Genomic DNA, 20,095 nt, shown 5'->3' with positions numbered 1-20,095 from the left:
CCTCAATTTGTCAGGGCATGGACTCTACAAGATGTCGAAGACATTCCACAGGGATGCTGGCCCAATGTTTCCTACAGTTGTGTCAAGTTGGCTGGAAGTTCTTTGGGTGGTGGACCATTCTTGATACAGACGGGAAACTGTTGAGCGTGAAAAACCCAGCAGCTTTATAGTTCTTGACACAAACAGGTGCACCTGGTGCGCCTACCCCGTTCAAAGGCACTTCAACCTTTTGTCTTGCCCATTCACATACACAATCCATGTCTCAAATGTCTCAAGGCTTAAAAATCCTTCTTTAAACTGTCTCATTTAAGCTGTCTCCTCCCACACTGATTGAAGTGGATTTAACAAGTGACATCAGTAAGGGATCATAGCTTCACCTGGATTCACCTTTTGTACACTCAATATATATATATAGTTTGTAGCTACAGCTATACAGTTTGTAATTACAGCAATACAGTTTGTAATTCCAGCTATACAGTTTGTAATTACAACTGTACAGTTTAATTACAGCTGTGCAGTTTGTAATTACAGCTATACCGTTTGTAATTACAGCTGTACAGTTTGTAATTACAGCTGTACAGTTTGTAATTACAGCTGTACAGTTTGTAATTACAGCTATACAGTTTGTAGTTACAGCTAAACAGTTTGTAATTACAGCTATACAGTTTGTAGCTACAGTATACAGTTTGTAATTACAGCTATACAGTTTGTAGCTACAGCTATACAGTTTGTAATTACAGCTATACAGTTTGTAGTTACAGCTATACAGTTTATAATTACAGCTATACAGTTGGTAATTACAGCTATACAGTTTGTAGCTACAGCTATACAGTTGGTAATTACAGCTATACAGTTTGTAGCTACAGCTATACAGTTTGTAATTACAGCTATACGGTTTGTAGTTACAGCTATACAGTTTGTAATTACAGCTGTACAGTTTGTAATTACAGCTATACAGTACAGCTATACAGTTTGTAATTACAGCTATACAGTACAGCTATACAGTTTGTCAATACAGCTATACAGTTTGTAATTACAGCTATACAGTACAGCTATACAGTTTGTAATTACAGCTATACAGTACAGCTATACAGTTTGTCAATACAGCTATACAGTTTGTAATTACAGCTATACGGTTTGTAGTTACAGCTATACAGTTTGTAATTACAGCTGTACAGTTTGTAATTACAGCTATACAGTTTGTAATTATAGCTATACAGTTTGCAATTACAGCTATACAGTTTGTAATTATAGCTATACAGTACAGCTATACAGTTTGTAATTACAGCTATACAGTTTGTAATTACAGCTATACAGTTTGTAATTACTGCTATACAGTACAGCTATACAGTTTGTAATTACAGCTATACAGTTTTTAATTACAGCTATACAGTACAGCTATACAGTTTGTAATTACAGCTATACAGTACAGCTATACAGTTTGTAATTACAGCTATACAGTACAGCTATACAGTTTGTAAATACAGCTATACAGTTTGTAATTACAGCTATACAGTACAGCTATACAGTTTGTAATTACAGCTATACAGTACAGCTATACAGTTTGTCAATACAGCTATACAGTTTGTAATTACAGCTATACAGTTTGTAATTACAGCTATACAGTTTGTAATTACAGCTATACAGTACAGCTATACAGTTTGTAATTACAGCTATACAGTTTGTAATTACAGCTATACAGTACAGCTATACAGTTTGTATTTACAGCTATACAGTACAGCTATACAGTTTGTAATTACAGCTATACAGTTTGTAATTACAGCTATACAGTACAGCTATACAGTTTGTAATTACAGCTATACAGTACAGCTATACAGTTTGTAATTACAGCTATACAGTTTGTAATTACAGCTATACAGTTTGTAATTACAGCTATACAGTACAGCTATACAGTTTGTAATTACAGCTATACCGTTTTTAATTACAGCTATACAGTACAGCTATACAGTTTGTAATTACAGCTATACAGTTTGTAATTACAGCTATACAGTACAGCTATACAGTTTGTAATTACAGCTATACAGTACAGCTATACAGTTTGTAATTACAGCTATACAGTACAGCTATACAGTTTGTAATTACAGCTATACAGTACAGCTATACAGTTTGTAATTACAGCTATACAGTTTGTAATTACAGCTATACAGTACAGCTATACAGTTTGTAATTACAGCTATACAGTTTGTAATTACAGCTATACAGTACAGCTATACAGTTTGTAATTACAGCTATACAGTTTTTAATTACAGCTATACAGTACAGCTATACAGTTTGTAATTACAGCTATACAGTACAGCTATACAGTTTGTAATTACAGCTATACAGTACAGCTATACAGTTTGTAATTACAGCTATACAGTACAGCTATACAGTTTGTAATTACAGCTATACAGTTTGTAATTACAGCTATACAGTACAGCTATACAGTTTGTATTTACAGCTATACAGTACAGCTATACAGTTTGTAATTACAGCTATACAGTTTGTAATTACAGCTATACAGTACAGCTATACAGTTTGTAATTACAGCTATACAGTACAGCTATACAGTTTGTAATTACAGCTATACAGTACAGCTATACAGTTTGTAATTACAGCTATATAGTTTGTCGCTACAGCTGTACCTGTTGAACGTTGATGCCAGATGCCTGATGTCAATGATTGAATGGACTGCACTCTACATTGACGTGGGAAAATGTGCAGAGATTTCCAATGTGCTCCTTTCAAAGCTATGTTTGTGTTGGTCAATTTGTTGTCAATTTGTTGTTTTCATTTTCTATTGACATTGTCACTTGCCCAAGGAGAGGGATTTGATCAGTGTGTGTATGTGTGTGTGTGTGTGTGTGTGTGTGTGTGTGTGTGTCTCTCTGTCTCTGTCCCAGGGATGGTCCGGACCAGAGCTCCCCCCAGATTGGTCAGTTCAGTGGGAACACAGCGCTGGAGTCGGTCTACAGCACCTCCAACCAGATCCTCATTAAGTTCCACAGCGACTTCAGCGGCAGCGGATTCTTCGTGCTCAGTTACCATGGTGAGCACTTCATCTGAGAGATGGGCATGGGAGAGATACATAAAGGACAATACAGAGACAAAGATGGCGATCAAATGGAAGGAAGAGAGTGAGGGAGTGAGAGGTAGAGAAAGATCAATGGCCTGAAAGGCAGCAGAGTGAAGCTCCTAGTCCTCCTCTTCCTCCTCTTCCTCCCCCTCCTCATCTTCCTCATCCTCCTATTCCTCCTCCTCCCCTTCCTCTTCCGCTACCTTCTCATCCTCCTCCTCATCTTCCTCTTCTTCCGCTTCCTCCTCCTTATCCTCCTCCTCCTCCTCATGCACCCTGACTGCCTTGGGCCTCTGACACGCATGGCAGCCAGTACTCATTATTGGCTCAGCTCATTTTCATAGTCAATTAAATCCTGACTTATTGCACTTCAATTCCTCTCTCCCATCTGACAGTGATAAATCAGTGAAGGTTTGTGGCTCTATACACATAGATTATTGACTACAGGCTGCACTCTGAGCAATGAGTACTCGACCAAATCTAGTTTTTCTAAACAGCCATCCAGTCACATACTGTATTGTATACACACTGCTGAGCCAAACCAAGCCAATAATAGTGATAATAATAATAAGCTGAGCTGAGCTGTACTGGGCAAGCTTGGTTACATATTCATTATAGTTGCTGAAACAGGGCTGGGAAGGAGAATGTGAAAAGAAACTATCCAAGCCAGCACTGTATGTCTGATTGGCATTATAGTGTAAATCCCTTCTCTATAAGAATAAAAATACCTCAGCCAGCTCAGTCCGGTTCAGGTCAGCTTTATAGTGTAAATCAGTCATTCCAGTTCTCTATATAGCTGGTACTAGTTTACAGTAGCCTCTCTCTGTGGAATGACCGATTACACACAAGGCTGCTCTTACACTGATTGTTGACACGGTGCTACTGGAATAAACAGATTTATCAGCCCAATAGCAAAGCCCCTGTTGTTCTGCTACAGCCAGCATTTATGACTTAACTACAAGTGCTTATCGATCGTGGCCTGTATCAAACGTCTCTTCCTGTTAACCAGTCTGCCTCGATTGCGGACGGTGGGGTGGCTTAAAAGGTACTCCAATCACTTTACTATAACTGTTGAGGTGCTTAGCTGTCACTTTAGTTTCAGCTCTGTCCAAATGGATTATGGGTAAACTGCAGTTTGATACAGTATGGATCAACAGTTGCTGTTGGTTGATTACAGTTATTAAACAATGTTTAATTTGTCGGTCAGATGTTCAAAGGTAACGGAGAACTATTTGACAAATACTATTATTATCATTATTATTCATCTGTACTTCGATCCCTATAGTCTAATAAAGCAATCCCTAACCACATATCTGGTCTGTTGCTCCTCTCTGAATGTACTAGACTGGAGAGAATGCGCAGCAATGTTTCTCTATATTTACATGGATTTGGCATGGGAATTACTCTGCCTCTGTAATGAGTTTAGCTTTGATTTATTTTAAAAGAGCCACCGAGTTAGAGAGACAATTTTATTTCCCCTTAGTGAACACTCTGCTTTGCTGTGAATTAACCAAGATTTATATAACGTTTAGTATTAGTAAAATATATTAATTTACTATATTAGAATGTCCTCAACTGTCCTCAACTGTCAAGTAATCAGATTATAGTCTATAGCCGGTTTATTCATGTCGTTTGCAGTCCAGACTTACAAAAAAAAAAGTGTTTTCATTTCGGTCACATCAAAGATTGGCCGGGGGTAAATAGATGGAATATGATTATCTCTCTGAATAATCTTCAACAAGCAAAATGCAAAACTGTCACTTTTTCCAATTCTGTTAAGAGAGGGTTTAAGTTGAAAAATTGCATAGTTATTCAGGACATTATGCAGACATCATGATTTGATGACTCAATTCCCAGAGCCCACTAGTTTTGACTGGTGATTATCTTCATCGTTCACAGTAACCACGTTTCCATCCAGTTTTTAGGCGAGTAAAAGTCAAACTGTATAAAAAAAAAATCAAATACAAATGTTCCTTCACTTATCCATAATCATCTCACCCTGTAAACTAGCCTACCCGCACAGCTTAGCCGCACTGTGTCTGCGCGCTCTTGGCTGGACCAAGGTAGGCACATTTGCTATTTAACGTAATGGTTTTTGTGACAAAACTATCGGTAGAGTTGAAAATACGATAGAAACACATTGAACTTTAGATTTTTATTCTGTACATGAAAACTTAAGCGGAAAATACAATTTTGTGTGCACTACGTCATCACGTACTGATTTGTATCACAACAAGTCCGTTTAGTGGAAACACCACTGATGGGAAAAGGTGCATGTTTTCTTTATGCAGGTTCTAGAATATTTGCATGAAAATCTGTTGCCAATTGGATGGAAACCTAGTTAGTGTAGATAAATCCCACTGGGGAAATACATAGAAGAAGCTGTCATGTTTTCCTCCTTTTTATTGAGCTCTTTTGTGAGAACTACACTCTTAGAAAAAATGTGCTATCTAGAACCTTAAAGGGTTCTTCGACTGTCCCCAAAGGAGAACCCTTTGTAGAACCCTTTTTGGTTGCAGGTAGAACCATTTCTACAGCGAGATCTACATGGAACCCAAAAGGGTTCTAACTGGAACCCAAAAGGGTTATCCTATGGGAACAGCCAAATAACCTTTTTGTAAGAGTGCATCAGTCTCTCATGGGGACATAGAAAGTAGCTGTCAGTGTCATTGACTCTTCATAGCTTTCGCTTCAATTGCCAATACACACAAACACACGCACACATATTCTCCAACTTCACAATCTCACACACACACACACACACACACACACACACACACACACACACACACACACACACACACACACACACACACGACCCTCTCACCACCTAACGCCCACCCACACACACATACACATGCTCCCCCCTCATCCCTCTACCCCCCTCCCCTGTTCCCTCTGTGCTCGCTCTCCTTCCTCTCCCTGCAGAGCCTCCAAAGGAATCTTATTAATCAGCTAGCACATTGAACAGGAGCCACATGGTAAGTGGCTCTCGCTACTTAATTCGTTTTATTCTAGCAACCAGCATGGTCTGGAGCCAAAGCTCCTGTTAGAGAAAGCTAGCTTCCTCCCTCCTCTCCTCTGTCTACTCTGTTAGCTGGGGTGTATTCATTAGTGCACAAAGCAGCAAACCATATCAAGAGTTTCTTATTGGACAAATAAAGGTAGGTCCCTCCCCGTTTCGTTCTGTTGGCTTCTGTTTGTTTCCCAGTGAATACATCCCTGTTCATGCCTGGGAGAAAAATAAGCACTGTGTATCAGACCTGGGTTCAAATACTATTTGAAATCTTTGACATATTTTGAGTTTTTGCTTTAGCCTGCCTAAGAACCAGATGGGTGGGGTTTGCGTTTTTGAGACGTCGGTGCCTGGTTGTGCCAGGGATGGGGATTGGTACAAATAGACCACTGTGTTATTCCTGATAATTAATGCACCAATTAAGACAGTGAAACGGTTCCCACAATTAACAAATGTTGATGGTGCTTCAGCCTGTCTATATATACTGGAAGAGAGAGGGAGAGAGTCAGACAGTGATTCCTATACAGTGATTCCCTAGATATGGTAGTGTGCTACTTTTGACCAGAGCCCTATGGGGACTAGGGTGCTATTTGAAGCGCAGACCAGTTGAGTAATGCTCTAACTAGCTCCAGTACTTTATAGTATTAGCATACCTATTGTATTTTTAGCAGCATGCTACACTTTCAATGTATTTGGTGCATGATAGATTGCCTTCAAATATTACTCAATAGTTGAATGAATGATCAATGACTGTTTTTGATTTTCCCTCCTAGTTTGTGTTGCCATGACACTGCCAGGTAGCTGAGTAATGGGTGTAGTCTGGCTATGCACTCCTGAAAGATGTTGGCTGTAAGATTCAGTGGTAATATGGTAATATTTCCCCTTGCCTTGGTAATATTTCCTGTTACCTTATATTATTAATTCATTCATTCTGTCACTAGCAGTGTGTGTGTGTGTGTGTGTGTGTGTGTGTGTGTGTGTGTGTGTGTGTGTGTGTGTGTGTGTGTGTGTGTGTGTGTGTGTGTGTGTGTGTGTGTGTGTGTGTGTGTGTGTGTGTGTGTTCGAGTGTGTGTTCGAGTGTGTGTTCGAGTGTGTGTTCGAGTGTGTGTTCGTGTGTGTTTGAGAGTGTCTATCTGTGTCTGTATGTCTCTCCGTCCGTGCATTTGCGTGTGCTTGTGTGTGTACAGTGTAATAATATCTCTCCCTGGGCACAGCTCCGACCTGTATCACCTTATTTTATCCTGTCATTAGCGCCAGCTAGCAGCGTTCGCTTTCCTCAGATCGTTAGCAGTGCGTCGGTCCCAGCACCTCCCAGTTTGACTGCTCTATTGATTCCCAAAAGGTACACTGGGCTTATCTGATGCCCTTAAACACACCGTCGTGATCACATTGCTGCTGAATTAATTGTTATGCAGCCAGGTAGAGGAGGTGTGGAATCTGATATTTTTTTTCCATTTAAGCTTAACCTTTCAAATGTCCGTTTTTCCTCCTCCCCAATGCTGATGCTCTTTTGTCCAGACATGGGAAATCAATGGAGATCTGTGATTTTGCAAGTAGGTCGGCGGTAGTGGTGGCACAGGTGGGGTGATTGGCTTTGCATTACTGTTGAGTTTAGCAGAAACTCACGTTCAAACCATCAACAGGAATAACCAAGAGATCAAAATATTCTTAATTTAATTCCATGTTTGATAGAATACAAAACAGTGCCAGTGCAGTAAGTGCTTAACAAAAAAAAGAGCATTACTACTTTTGCATTTCTGTTGAAATGTTCTTTACACTTTTTTCATCTCTTCTTTCTTCCTCCTTCCTCATTCTTCCGTCTTCCTTCTTCCTCTTTCTTTTTCCTTCCTCCTCCTTCTTCCTTCTTCTTCTTCCTCCTCCTTCTTCCTTCTTCCTCCTCCTTCTTCCTTCTTCCTGCTTCTTCCTCCTTCTTCCTATTCTAGCGTACCAGCTGAGGATCTGCCAGGCGCCCCCTGAGGCCACTAACGCTGATATACTCATGGAGGACGGGGAGCTTGAAATAGGTAAGGCCTTTAGTTCAATCCCAGAATATTCTCAATTTTTCTAATGGCTCGTTTGGGAGAGATTGGGCCTCCTCACTACTCTTCATACTTAGGACGAGGAGGTTTTTCTAACCACCTGACCTAATCAGGAAAAACTCTGGTGATGTTGGTTATAACTATGACCTGTAGTTTTTCCTGGTCAGATCACATGGTCAAGAATACTCCTGGGCATGTATTCATAAAGTGTCTCAGGGTGCTCGGGTTCGATTCAATCTGTAATGCTGAAGCGTGTGATCAACATTTTTATTTAAAGATTTAGCTGACGTATGCAGCGTTTAATTAACGTAGATGCAGTCTCTGCTAACGCAGAAACATTGTCTTTATATTTCAATCACGTTGTTACGTTGAACTTCAGCGATGCAGATTGAATGGAGCCCCTAATCGAGGATCAGCTGAGCTTTTTTAGCTCATAATGAATGAAGATTATATGGACGGGGATCAGCCACACCTATTTCTGAGATGCTTTGTGAGTATAGGTCCTGACCTTACTTCAGCCGCTGAAACTAGGAAACTGAAACCCTTTACACCAGTACCATGTCCCTGTGTTTCACAACATCCCCCATGCTTAGAGAAGAGAGGGCTGGCCTCCTCCTGTATGTGTGACCCCCACTAATACCATGGATGGACTCACACACGCACACACACGCACACACACAGACACACACACTCAGACTCACAGACACCTAGCTAGGACACACACATGCATGCACGCATGCGCACACACACACCCTGCTAGACACACAGGGTTATTTCTGCTTTGCCGTGGTATTAATGGTGAGTTAGCAACTAGATCTGTGATTGGTGGGTATGAAAGTGGGAGATCACAGTGGCTGAGATGGATTCACCTTGCCCGGTAACAAGGCCCAAAGACTGTGCGTATGTGTGTTTGTGTCTGTGCGAGTGGTTGTGTGTACTGTAGCAGCCCTGTACAGAATACTAAAACCACTATCATCCATCATCATCTGTGACATGGCCCTCTGCTGCTTTTTAAAGATATCAGATGGCTTCTAAAAGACTAGAATGTTACAGTAGATGATGGTGATGACGATGATGAAGAGCATAAGTTTTGATTTTCAACACCATTTATTCTTGGTTGCACTAACACTAGTACTACTGCAATACTCATACTTCAGGGACCATGGTTTATTTTGCATTATATACTGGGTGGTTCGCCCCCTGAATGCTGATTGTCTGAAAGCCGTATACCACAGGTATGACAAAATATAACTTTTTACTGTTCTAATTACGTGTGTAACTAGTTTATAATAGTAATAAGACACCTCGGGAATTTGTGGTATATATACACCACAGCTGTTGGCTGTATCCAGGCACTCCGCATTGCGTCGTGTTAAAAACAGCCCTTAGCTGTGGTATATTGGCCATATACCACACCCCCTCGTGCCTTATTGCTTAATTATAACGTCTTGAAGTGTCCTACCCAGGCTAGAACTCACTCATCAACAGTGTTCAACCTTGGATGTTTGGGAATGTCACCCCATCCGTCTCAGGCATCTGCTGTCCTTCTTAATTAAACAACTGCTTCATCTGAGTGCATCTACATTCTTCGAAAAAAGGTTTCCAAAACGGTTCTTTGGTTGTCCCCATAGGAGAACCCTTTTTGATTCCAGGTAGAACCATTTTTCGTTCCCGGTAGAACTCTTTTGTGTTCTTTGGAACTCAAAAGAGTTCTACATGGAACCAAATGGGTTCTACCTGAAACCAAAAAGGGTTCTTCTAAGGGTTCTCCTATATATTATTTTTCTGAAGATTGTACAGTAGGCTACACACTCTCTCTTTCTTTGTCTCTCTCTCTCTTTCAGACACACGCTAACTTGTCTTTTTCACTTTCTGCTCCATTCAACCCTTCTCTCTCTCTCTCTCTCCTCTCAACATTCCCTCTCTTTTGGTATCTCTCCTCTTCCTCCTCCTCCTCAACTCTTCCTCACAGGCGACATCCTCCGGTACCGCTGCCATCCTGGCTTCACCCTGGTGGGGAGTGAGATCCTGACATGCAGGCTGGGGGAGAGACTTCAGATGGACGGGCTTCCTCCCACGTGTCAAGGTGTGTGTGTGTGTGAGCGCGTGCATGCGTGTGTGCGTTCCTTCGTGCACATAAGTGTGCACAAGTTTGAGCCTGCGAGTGTGTTTGTGCGTGTGTGTGTGCACTCTTGCGTGTGTGTGTGGCAGCTGTAATTAAAAGGGTTTAGTCATTTGATGTTGTGCTGCTGTGATGCGTTTTGCCCAGCTCTGTCACAGTCCCTCGTGTTTTCTGTCTTCTCTTCCAGTTCTGTTTCTGTGTCGTCCCTTTCGCTGTGTTTAGTGGCCTAAACAGCTGTTGTCATTAATCTTTTATGGTGCCATATTTCTCTCCTCAATCCCATTGGTGGGACTCACTTTGTCAGGATTTGTCCTGATAATCTACCTGAAAAATATGTTAAACCTGGAAACTCGACGCATCATGGCATCATTCACAGCTTGCGTCCCAAATGGCACTCAATTGCCTACATAGTACATTACTTTAGACTAGGGCTCTTGTCAAAAATAGTGCACTATGTAGGGAACAGGGTACCATTTGGAAGGCAGTCACAGTATTTTGCAACCGGAACTGGAACTCGATCAAAACCAACTCCCAGGCGTGTGTTAAAAATAGAATGAAGTAGAGCTGAAAGTTTTCACATAACTTTGAAGTTAATTTACAGTACCAGTAAAAAGTCTGGACACACCTACTCATGCAAGAGTTTTCGCTTTATTAGTACTATTTTCTACATTGTAGAATAATAGGAAAGACATCACAACTGTGAAATAACACATATGGAATCATGTAGTAACCAAAAAAGTGTTAAACAAATCAAAATATATTTTATATTTTAGATTCTTCAAAGTAGCCACCCTTTGCCTTGATGACAGCTTTGCACACTCTTTTTATTCTCTTAACCAGCTTCACCTGGAATGCTTCTCCAACAATTCCCACATATGCTGAGCACTTGTTGGCTGCTTTTCCTTCACTCTGCGGTCCAACTCATCCCAAACCATCTCAATTGGGTTGAGTTCGGGTGATTGTGGAGGCCAGGTCATCTGATGCAGCATTCCATCACTCCCCTTCTTGGTCAAATAGCCCGTACACAGCCTGGAGGTGTGTTGGGTCATTGTCCTGTTGAAAAACAAATTATAGTTCCACTAAGCGCAAACCAGATGGGTTGGCATATCGCTGCAGAATGCTGTCCAGAAAAGCAACCCACACCATCACACCTCCTCCTCCATGCTTCACGGTGGGAACCACACATGCGGAGATCATCCGTTCACCTACTCTGCATCTCACAAAGACACGGCGGTTGGAACCAAAATCTCAAATTTTGACTCATCAAACCAAAGGACAGATTTGTACCAGGGTGGCAGGTATCCTAGTGGTTAGAGAGGTGGCCAGTAACCAAAAGGTTGCTGGATCAAATCCTGAGCTGACAAGGTAAAAATCTGTCGTTCTGCCCCTGAACAAGGCAGTTAAGCCACTGTTCCCCGTAGGCCATCATTGTAAATAAGAATTTCATCTTAACTGACTTGCCTAGTAAAATAAAGGTTACATAAAAAATCATTTCCATTGCTCGTGTTTCTTGACCAAATAAGTATTTTCTTCTTGTTGGTGTCCTTTAGTAGTGGTTTCTTTGCAGCAATTCAAGCCTTATTCACACAGTCTCCTCTGAACAGTTGATGTTGAGATGTGTCTTTTGCTTGAACTCTGTTAAGCATTTATTTGGGTTGCAATCTGAGGTGCAGTTAACTCTAATGAATGTATCCTCTGCAGCAGAGGTAACTCTGGGTCTTTCTTTCCTGTGGCAGTCCTCATGAAAGCCAGTTTCATCATAGCGCTTAATGGTTTTTGCAACTGCACTTGAAGAAACTTTCAAAGTTCTTGAAATATTCCACATTGATTGACCTTCATGTCTTAAAGTAATGATGGACTGTCGTTTCTCTTTGCTTATTTGAGCTGTTCTTGCCATAATATGGACTTGGTATTTTACCAAATAGGGCAATTTTCTGTATACCACCCCTACCTTGTCACAACACAACTGATTGGCTCAAAAGCATTAAGAAGGAAATAAAACATTTTTTAAATTACTTTTAACAAGGCACCTGTTAGTTGAAATGCATTCCAGGTGACTACCTCATGAAGCTGGTTGAGAGAATGCCTAGAGTGTGCAAAGCTGTCATCAAGGCAAAGGCTGGTGTCACGTTTGTCATAACGAGGAGACCAAGGCGCAGCATGATTTGAATACATTCCTCTTTTAATAAAGAAAGAACATTAAACAAAATAACAAACGACCGTGAAGCTAATACAACAAATGGTGGCATGCAACTACATATAGACAATAACCCACAAAACCAAACCCCCCCCCCCCCCCCCCCCCCCCCCAAAGGTGCGGACTCCCGACCACAAACCTGAACTTCTGGGGGAGGGTCCGGGTGGGTATCTACCCTCAGTGGCAGCTCTGATTCTGGACGCCGCCACCCTTCCGCTCTTGTAGCACTGACCCATGGATCCTCGCCGTAGGCCCCGGGCTGGGGACCCTCGCTGCGTGGACCATCGCCGGATGTTCTGGACTGGGGACCGTCGCATGGAGACCCCGGGCTGGGGACCGTCGCTGGAGACCCCGGGCTGGGGACCGTCGCTGGAGACCCCGGGCTGGGGACTGTCGCTGGAGACCCCGGACTGGGGACCATCGTTGGAGGCTCCGGACTGTGGCCCGTCGCCGGACGCTCCGGACTGGGTACTGTCGCCGGACGCTCCGGACTGGGTACTGTCGCCGGACGCTTTGAACTGGGTACTTTCGTCGGACACTCTAGACCTCCGAGGCGCACTGTAGGTGCCGGCATTGGTGGTACAAGGCGTACTGGACTTCCGATGCGCACTGTAGGCCTGGTGCGTGGTGCCGGCACTGGTGGTACCGGGCTGGTGACACGCACCTCAGGGCGAGTGCGGGGAGGAGGAACAGGGCATACTGGACCCTGGAGGCGCACTGGAGGCCTGGTGCGTGGTGCCAGCATTGGTGGTACCGGGCTGGTGACACGCACCTCAGGGCGAGTGCGAGGAGCAGGAACAGGGCGTGCTGGACTGCCGAGGCGCACTGTAGGCCTGGTGTGTGGTGCCGGCACTGGTGGTACCGGGCTGGTGACACGCACCTCGGGCGAGTGCAGGGAGGAAGAACAGGACATATTGGACACTGGAGGCGCACTGGAGACCTGGTGCGTGGTGCCAGAACTGGTGGTACTGGGCCGAGGACACGCACCTCAGGGCGAGTGCGGGAAGGAGAAACATGACGTACTGGACTCTAGAGGCGCACTGGAGGCCTGGTGCGTGGTGCCAGAACTGGTGGTACCGGGCCGATGACACGCACCTCAGGGCAAGTGGAGGAAGGAGGAACATGACGTACTGGACTCTGAAGGCGCACTTGAGGAAGAGTGTGAAGAGTAGGAACAGGACACACCGGGTTGTGAAAGTACACTGGAGACCTGGTGTGTATAGCCGGCATCAATTGTTCCGAAACATTAACACATGTTTCAGGATGAGTACGAGGAACTGACACAGGTGGCATTGGACAGCTAACACGCTCCTCAGGGCGAATGCCGTGCATACTACGCCAAACCTACAGCTCTCTCTCTTCACTCTCCTACAATTTATTCAACAACTTCTCGAAGGTCTCATAATCTCCCGTCCGTTCACTCTCCTCCAATCTGTCCCATAACTCCTCAACAATCTTTGACTCACCCCTCAACTTCGCAGACTGCTCCATGTGCCCCCGCAATTTTTGGGGGGCCGGGTATCTGTGAGCTACCTCCCCGACGTCGTTGCTGTCCTCTCTTGCTCCTAGGCGACTCCTCAGCCTGCGTCCAGGGTCCTGCTCCGTCCAAAATTTCCTCCCAGGTCCATTCCTCCTTAACACGCTGCTTGGTCCTTTTATGGTTTGTTTATTCTGTCACGTTCTTCATAACGAGAAGACCAAGGTGCAGCGTGATAAGAATACACTAAACAAACTAACAAAACAACAAAACAAACGTGAAGCTATATAGAACGAGTGCTGACATGCAACTACACATAGACAATAACCCACAAAACCAAAATGGAAAAATGGCAACCTAAATAGGATCCCCAATCAGAGACAACGATAAACAGCTGCCTCTGATTGGGAACCAATTCAGGCCACCATAGACCTACATTATCTAACAAAAACCCTACACAGGACAAAACACACATACCCACCCTCGTCACACCCTGACCTGACCAAAATAATACATAAAACATAGATAACTAATGTCAGGGCGTGACAAGTGGCTACATTAAAGAATCTCAAATACAACATATATTTTAATTTGTTTAACACTTTTTTTGGTTACTACATGAATCCATTTGTGTTATTTCATAGTTTTGATGTCTTCACTATTATTCTACAGTGTAGAAATAGTAAAAACAAATAAAAAACCTTGAATGAGTAGGTGTGTTCACACTTTTGACTGGTACTGTATATAAATACACTGCTCAAAAAAATGAAGGGAATACTTAAACAACACAATGTAACTCCAAGTCAATCACACTTCTGTGAAATCAAACTGTCCACTTAGGAAGCAACACTGATTGACAATACATTTTACATGCTGTTGTGCAAATGGAATAGACAACAGGTGGAAATTATAGGCAATTAGCAAGACACCCCGAATAAAGGAGTGGTTCTGCAGGTGGTGACCACAGGCCACTTCTCAGTTCCTATGCTTCCTGGCTGATGTTGTGGTCACTTTTGAATGCTGGCGGTGCTTTCACTCTAGTGGTAGCATGAGACGGAGTCTACAACCCACACAAGTGGCTCAGGTAGTGCAGCTCATCCAGGATGGCACATCAATGCGAGCTGTGGCAAGAAGGTTTGCTGTGTCTGTCAGCGTAGTGTCCAGAGCATGGAGGCGCTACCAGGAGACAGGCCAGTACATCAGGAGACGTGGAGGAGGCCAACAACCCAGCAGCAGGACTGCTACCTCCGCCTTTGTGCAAGGAGGAGCAGGAGGAGCACTGCCAGAGCCCTGCAAAATGACCTCCAGCCGGCCACAAATGTGCATGTGTCTGCTCAAACGGTCAGAAACAGACCACAGGGTGGTATGAGGGCCCGACGTCCACAGGTGGGGGTTGTGCTTACAGCCCAACACCGTGCAGGACGTTTGGCATTTGCCAGAGAACACCAAGATTGGCAAATTCGCCACTGGCGCCCTGTGCCCACTGGCGCCCTGTGCTCTCACACTGAGCACATGTGACAGACGTGACAGTCTGGAGACGCCATGGAGAACGTTCTGCTGCCTGCAACATCCTCCAGCATGACCGGTTTGGCGGTGGGTCAGTCATGGTGTGGGGTGGCATTTCTTTGAGGGGCCGCACAGCCCTCCATGTGCTCGCCAGAGGTAGCCTGACTGCCATTAGGTACCGAGATGAGCTCCTCAGACCCCTTGTGAGACCATATGCTGGTGCGGTTGGCCCTGGGTTCCTCCTAATGCAAGACAATGCTAGACCTCATGTTGCTGGAGTGTGTCAGCAGTTCCTGCAAGAGGAAGGCATTGATGCTATGGACTGGCCCACTGGACTGGCCCTCCCCAGACCTGAATCCAATTGAGCACATCTGGGACATCATGTCTCGCTCCATCCACCAACGCCACGTTGCACCACAGACTGTCCAGGAGTTGGCGGATGCTTTAGTCCAGGTCTGGGAGGAGATCCCCCAGGAGACCATCCACCACCTCATCAGGAGCATGCCCAGGCGTTGTAGGGAGGTCATACAGGCACGTGGAGGCCACACACATTACTGAGCCTAATTTTGACTTGTTTTAAGGACATTACATCAAAGTTGGATCAGCCTGTAGTGTGGTTTTCCACTTTAATTTTGAGTGTGACTCCAAATCCAGACCTCCATGGGTTGATAAATTTGATTTCCATGGATCATTTTTGTGTGATTTTGTTGTCAGCACATTCAACTATGTAAAGAAAAAAGTACTTAATAAGAATATTTCATTCATTCAGATCTAGGATGTGTTATTTTAGTGTTCCCTTTATTTTTTGAGCAGTGTATATTGTCTGTGTAATAAATAAGGACAACCCATAAAGTAAGGGGTGGTTCTTTTCTCGGCACAATGTAACCACTCCTCTTATTGCTTTGCTTCTTGGCCGACTGTGTTTACTTAGTTTAGTGAGTACTGTCTCCTGGGTGACCACTGAATAAATGACATGTATCGAAAGATACAGAATCTACCTCTAACATACATTTTGTCTGCTGTTATGTGCCCACCCAGTGCAATGCCCGGCCCACGATGTAAGGTTTGACTCTACTGGGGTAATCCTGAGTCCAGGCTACCCTGAAAGCTACCCAAATCTGCAGATGTGTATCTGGACTATCAATGTAGAGAAGGGCTACAACATCACATTGTACTTCGAGTCCTTCCAGACCGAGAGGGAGTTCGACATCCTAGAAGTCTTTGATGGTAGCTACTGTAGCATTACACTAGCCTGGTCCCATAACTGTTTCTGCTGTCTTGCCAACTCATTACAGCACAAACAGATATGGGACCAGGCTAGCATTGCACACTGTGATGTTTTTTGAACCTGTTCTGCTTTTGCTCAGAGTTGTGTTGTGTTCAAACTGTCTACTTGGGCTGCAGTGGCATTGTAAATGTAATCTTTAGTGAATTGCGTTTGGAGAATTTGGGAATGAAATGGCTAGAAGTGTCAGTATTAAATGCAAGTCCTACAGAACTTTGTATGACCTCCCTTTGAATGAATGCAACAACATGAATGTGAAGCAATCACAATACCACTGAACACATTTAGAGTCATGCTGTAATGTCTAAAAGGCCTTTGTGATGAACAATGTTCAGCCCCACTTCTCATAACTAAAGATTAAAGATGCTCAAATTTGAATAGTTCGCCTAATTTCAGTTTATGTGACATAACAAGCAAGTATAGTGTAGAGAATCATTATACTATCTAAAGCGGTGTGAAATATATTTTTAATAACCAAACATATTGTATTTTCAGCTGTTTGAAGCTGGTGTACAAAACCGAAAGTAAAAGAAGCCCAAACTAATCTTAAGAATGGGAAGCATAGAAATAGCGTGCACCACTTCTTAGACTTGCTTTCAATGAGAATGACAGATTAATAACGCACATTTATGTGAATTTAGTCTGGTCGCCCAAAAAGTTACATATTGCAGCTTTAATACAATGTTACTGAAGCTGTTATTCTTTCTTAGCCTTGTAAATGTATGATTTTCAACACAAATACACAAACATCTGCCTTATTGTTAGCATCCTCTCTCTCTCTCTCTCTCTCTCTCTCTCTCTCTCTCTCTCTCTCTCTCTCTCTCTCTCTCTCTTTCTCTATCTCTCTCTCTCTCTCTTCTCTCTCTCTCTCTTCTCTCTCTTCTCTCTCTCTCTCTCTCTCTCTAGGTCCCAGTACTAACAGTCAGACTCTGGCCACCTTCAGCGGTGATGTCCCCGCGCCCTTCAACATCACTACCACCGGCCACCAACTCACACTGCGCTGGTCCTCCGACCACGGCACCAACAAGAAGGGCTTCCGTATCCGCTATGTTGGTGAGTATCAAAGTATGTATCCATTTAAATCACTCTTATTCACTTGCACGTTTATGTCTTTTGAGAGTGAGGATTGCGGAGGGAGTTTGTGTGCGTGCTTGCTTGCATGTGAGAGTGGGAGAATTATTACAAAGTAGATAGTAGATACTAAAAACTTGCATGTGGAATATTGTGGTTGTACTCAATATTTGTCTGTCTTTCCTTGAGGTATTGAAGAATTAACAATTTACAGTATTGATGCATTTACATACACTGTCATGGAGGTTAGCGCATTGTTGAGGTTCAGAGCACAGTAAATAGATTTTGCTCTAAGCTATGCACTCATTCTCTGACTGGCTAAAACCATGGGCCTAGTGTTGCTTCCTCATGTCTTGGTGCTACTACAGATGTCAGTGGAGATGTCAGTCAGGGCCTGGGGACCCTAAACAACCACAGAGCTGGGTCACACTTTGCTGAGCAGGCAGGCGGGCCAGGGACAGACAGGGCCTGAACAGGTCAAATGTTGGTCAGAGCTGACAGCCAGTCTGTCCCTAATAGTCCTGAGTAAGACATAGCTTTGTCTCAGGCTACACAGCTTTTTCCAAATGTGACAACAAACGCTGCGCTAAGACCCCCAAGGCAAAAGACACCTATGGTCTCCCCAGACTGTGATGCCGACGGCGATAACACCATGTGAAAAGCTAAAGGAGTAGTAGTAAGACAGCACAAAGTAGTATTAGGACTAGACTGCAGTATTAGGAATAGACTGCAATATTAGGAATAGACTGCAATATTAGGAATAGACTGCAGTATTAGGACTAGACTGCAGTATTAGGACAGGACTGCAGTTTTAGGACAGGACTGCAGTATTAGGACAAGACTGCAGTATTAGGACAAGACTGCAGTATTAGGACAAGACTGAAGTATTAGGACAAGACTGAAGTATTAGAAATAGACTGCAGTATTAGAAATAGACTGCAGTATTAGGACAGGACTGCAGTATTAGGACAGGACTGCAGTATTAGGACAAGACTGCAGTATTAGGACAAGACTGCAGTATTAGGACAAGACTGAAGTATTAGGACAAGACTGCAGTATTAGAAATAGACTGCAGTATTAGAAATAGACTGCAGTATTAGAAATAGACTGCAGTATTAGAAATAGACTGCAGTATTAGAAATAGACTGCAGTATTAGAAATAGACTGCAGTATTAGGACAGGACTGCAGTATTAGGAATAGACTGCAGTATTAGGACAAGACTGAAGTATTAGGACAAGACTGCAGTATTATGACAGGACTGTAGTATTAGGACAAGACTGCCGTATTAGGACAAGACTGCAGTATCAGGACAATACTGAAGTATTAGGACAAGACTGCAGTATTAGAAATAGACTGCAGTATTAGAAATAGACTGCAGTATTAGAAATAGACTGCAGTATTAGAAATAGACTGCAGTATTAGAAATAGACTGCAGTATTAGAACAAGACTGCAGTATTAGGACAAGACTGCAGTATTAGGACAGGACTGTAGTATTAGGACAAGACTGCAGTATTAGGACAAGACGGCAGTATTAGGACAAGACTGAAGTATTAGGACAAGACTGCAGTATTAGAAATAGACTGCAGTATTAGAAATAGACTGCAGTATTAGAAATAGACTGCAGTATTAGAAATAGACTGCAGTATTAGAAATAGACTGCAGTATTAGGACAGGACTGCAGTATTAGGAATAGACTGCAGTATTAGGACAAGACTGAAGTATTAGGACAAGACTGCAGTATTAGAAATAGACTGCAGTATTAGAAATAGACTGCAGTTTTAGGACAAGACTGCAGTATTAGGACAAGACTGCAGTATTAGGACAAGACTGCAGTATTAGGACAAGACTGCAGTATTAGGACAAGACTGCAGTATTAGGACAAGACTGCAGTATTAGAAATAGACTGCAGTATTAGAAATAGACTGCAGTATTAGAAATAGACTGCAGTATTAGAAATAGACTGCAGTATTAGAAATAGACTGCAGTATTAGGAATAGACTGCAGTATTAGAAATAGACTGCAGTATTAGAAATAGACTGCAGTATTAGGAATAGACTGCAGTATTAGAAATAGACTGCAGTATTAGAAATAAACTGCAGTATTAGGACAAGACTGCAGTATTAGAAATAGACTGCAGTATTAGAAATAGACTGCAGTATTAGGAATAGACTGCAGTATTAGAAATAGACTGCAGTATTAGAAATAAACTGCAGTATTAGGACAAGACTGCAGTATTAGGCTAAGACTGCAGTATTAGAACTACACTGCAGCAAGACTGAAGTATTAGGACAAGACTGCAGTATT

At 43.0% G+C, this 20,095-nt stretch overlaps 1 protein-coding gene across 2 annotated transcripts in view; it reads left to right on the top strand.

Annotated features, from left to right (window-relative positions):
* Positions 1-20,095, top strand: part of LOC110489401 (CUB and sushi domain-containing protein 3) — a 650,169-nt gene that overhangs the window by 528,203 nt on the left and 101,871 nt on the right. The window contains exons 44-48 of one of the 2 annotated variants that reach the window (XM_036971421.1): positions 2,904-3,049; positions 8,036-8,116; positions 10,104-10,217; positions 16,472-16,660; positions 17,625-17,783. In XM_036971421.1, coding sequence (XP_036827316.1) covers positions 2,904-3,049; positions 8,036-8,116; positions 10,104-10,217; positions 16,472-16,660; positions 17,625-17,783 — 689 coding nt within the window. The remainder of the gene's footprint in view (positions 1-2,903; positions 3,050-8,035; positions 8,117-10,103; positions 10,218-16,471; positions 16,661-17,624; positions 17,784-20,095) is intronic. The other variant, XM_036971422.1, reaches the window with a different exon arrangement.

The sequence above is a fragment of the Oncorhynchus mykiss genome, chromosome 32, assembly GCF_013265735.2.
Source record: "Oncorhynchus mykiss isolate Arlee chromosome 32, USDA_OmykA_1.1, whole genome shotgun sequence".
NCBI lineage: Eukaryota > Metazoa > Chordata > Actinopteri > Salmoniformes > Salmonidae > Oncorhynchus > Oncorhynchus mykiss.
Note: the sequence above shows the minus strand (reverse complement) of the source record. Positions and strands in the feature narration are given on the sequence as shown.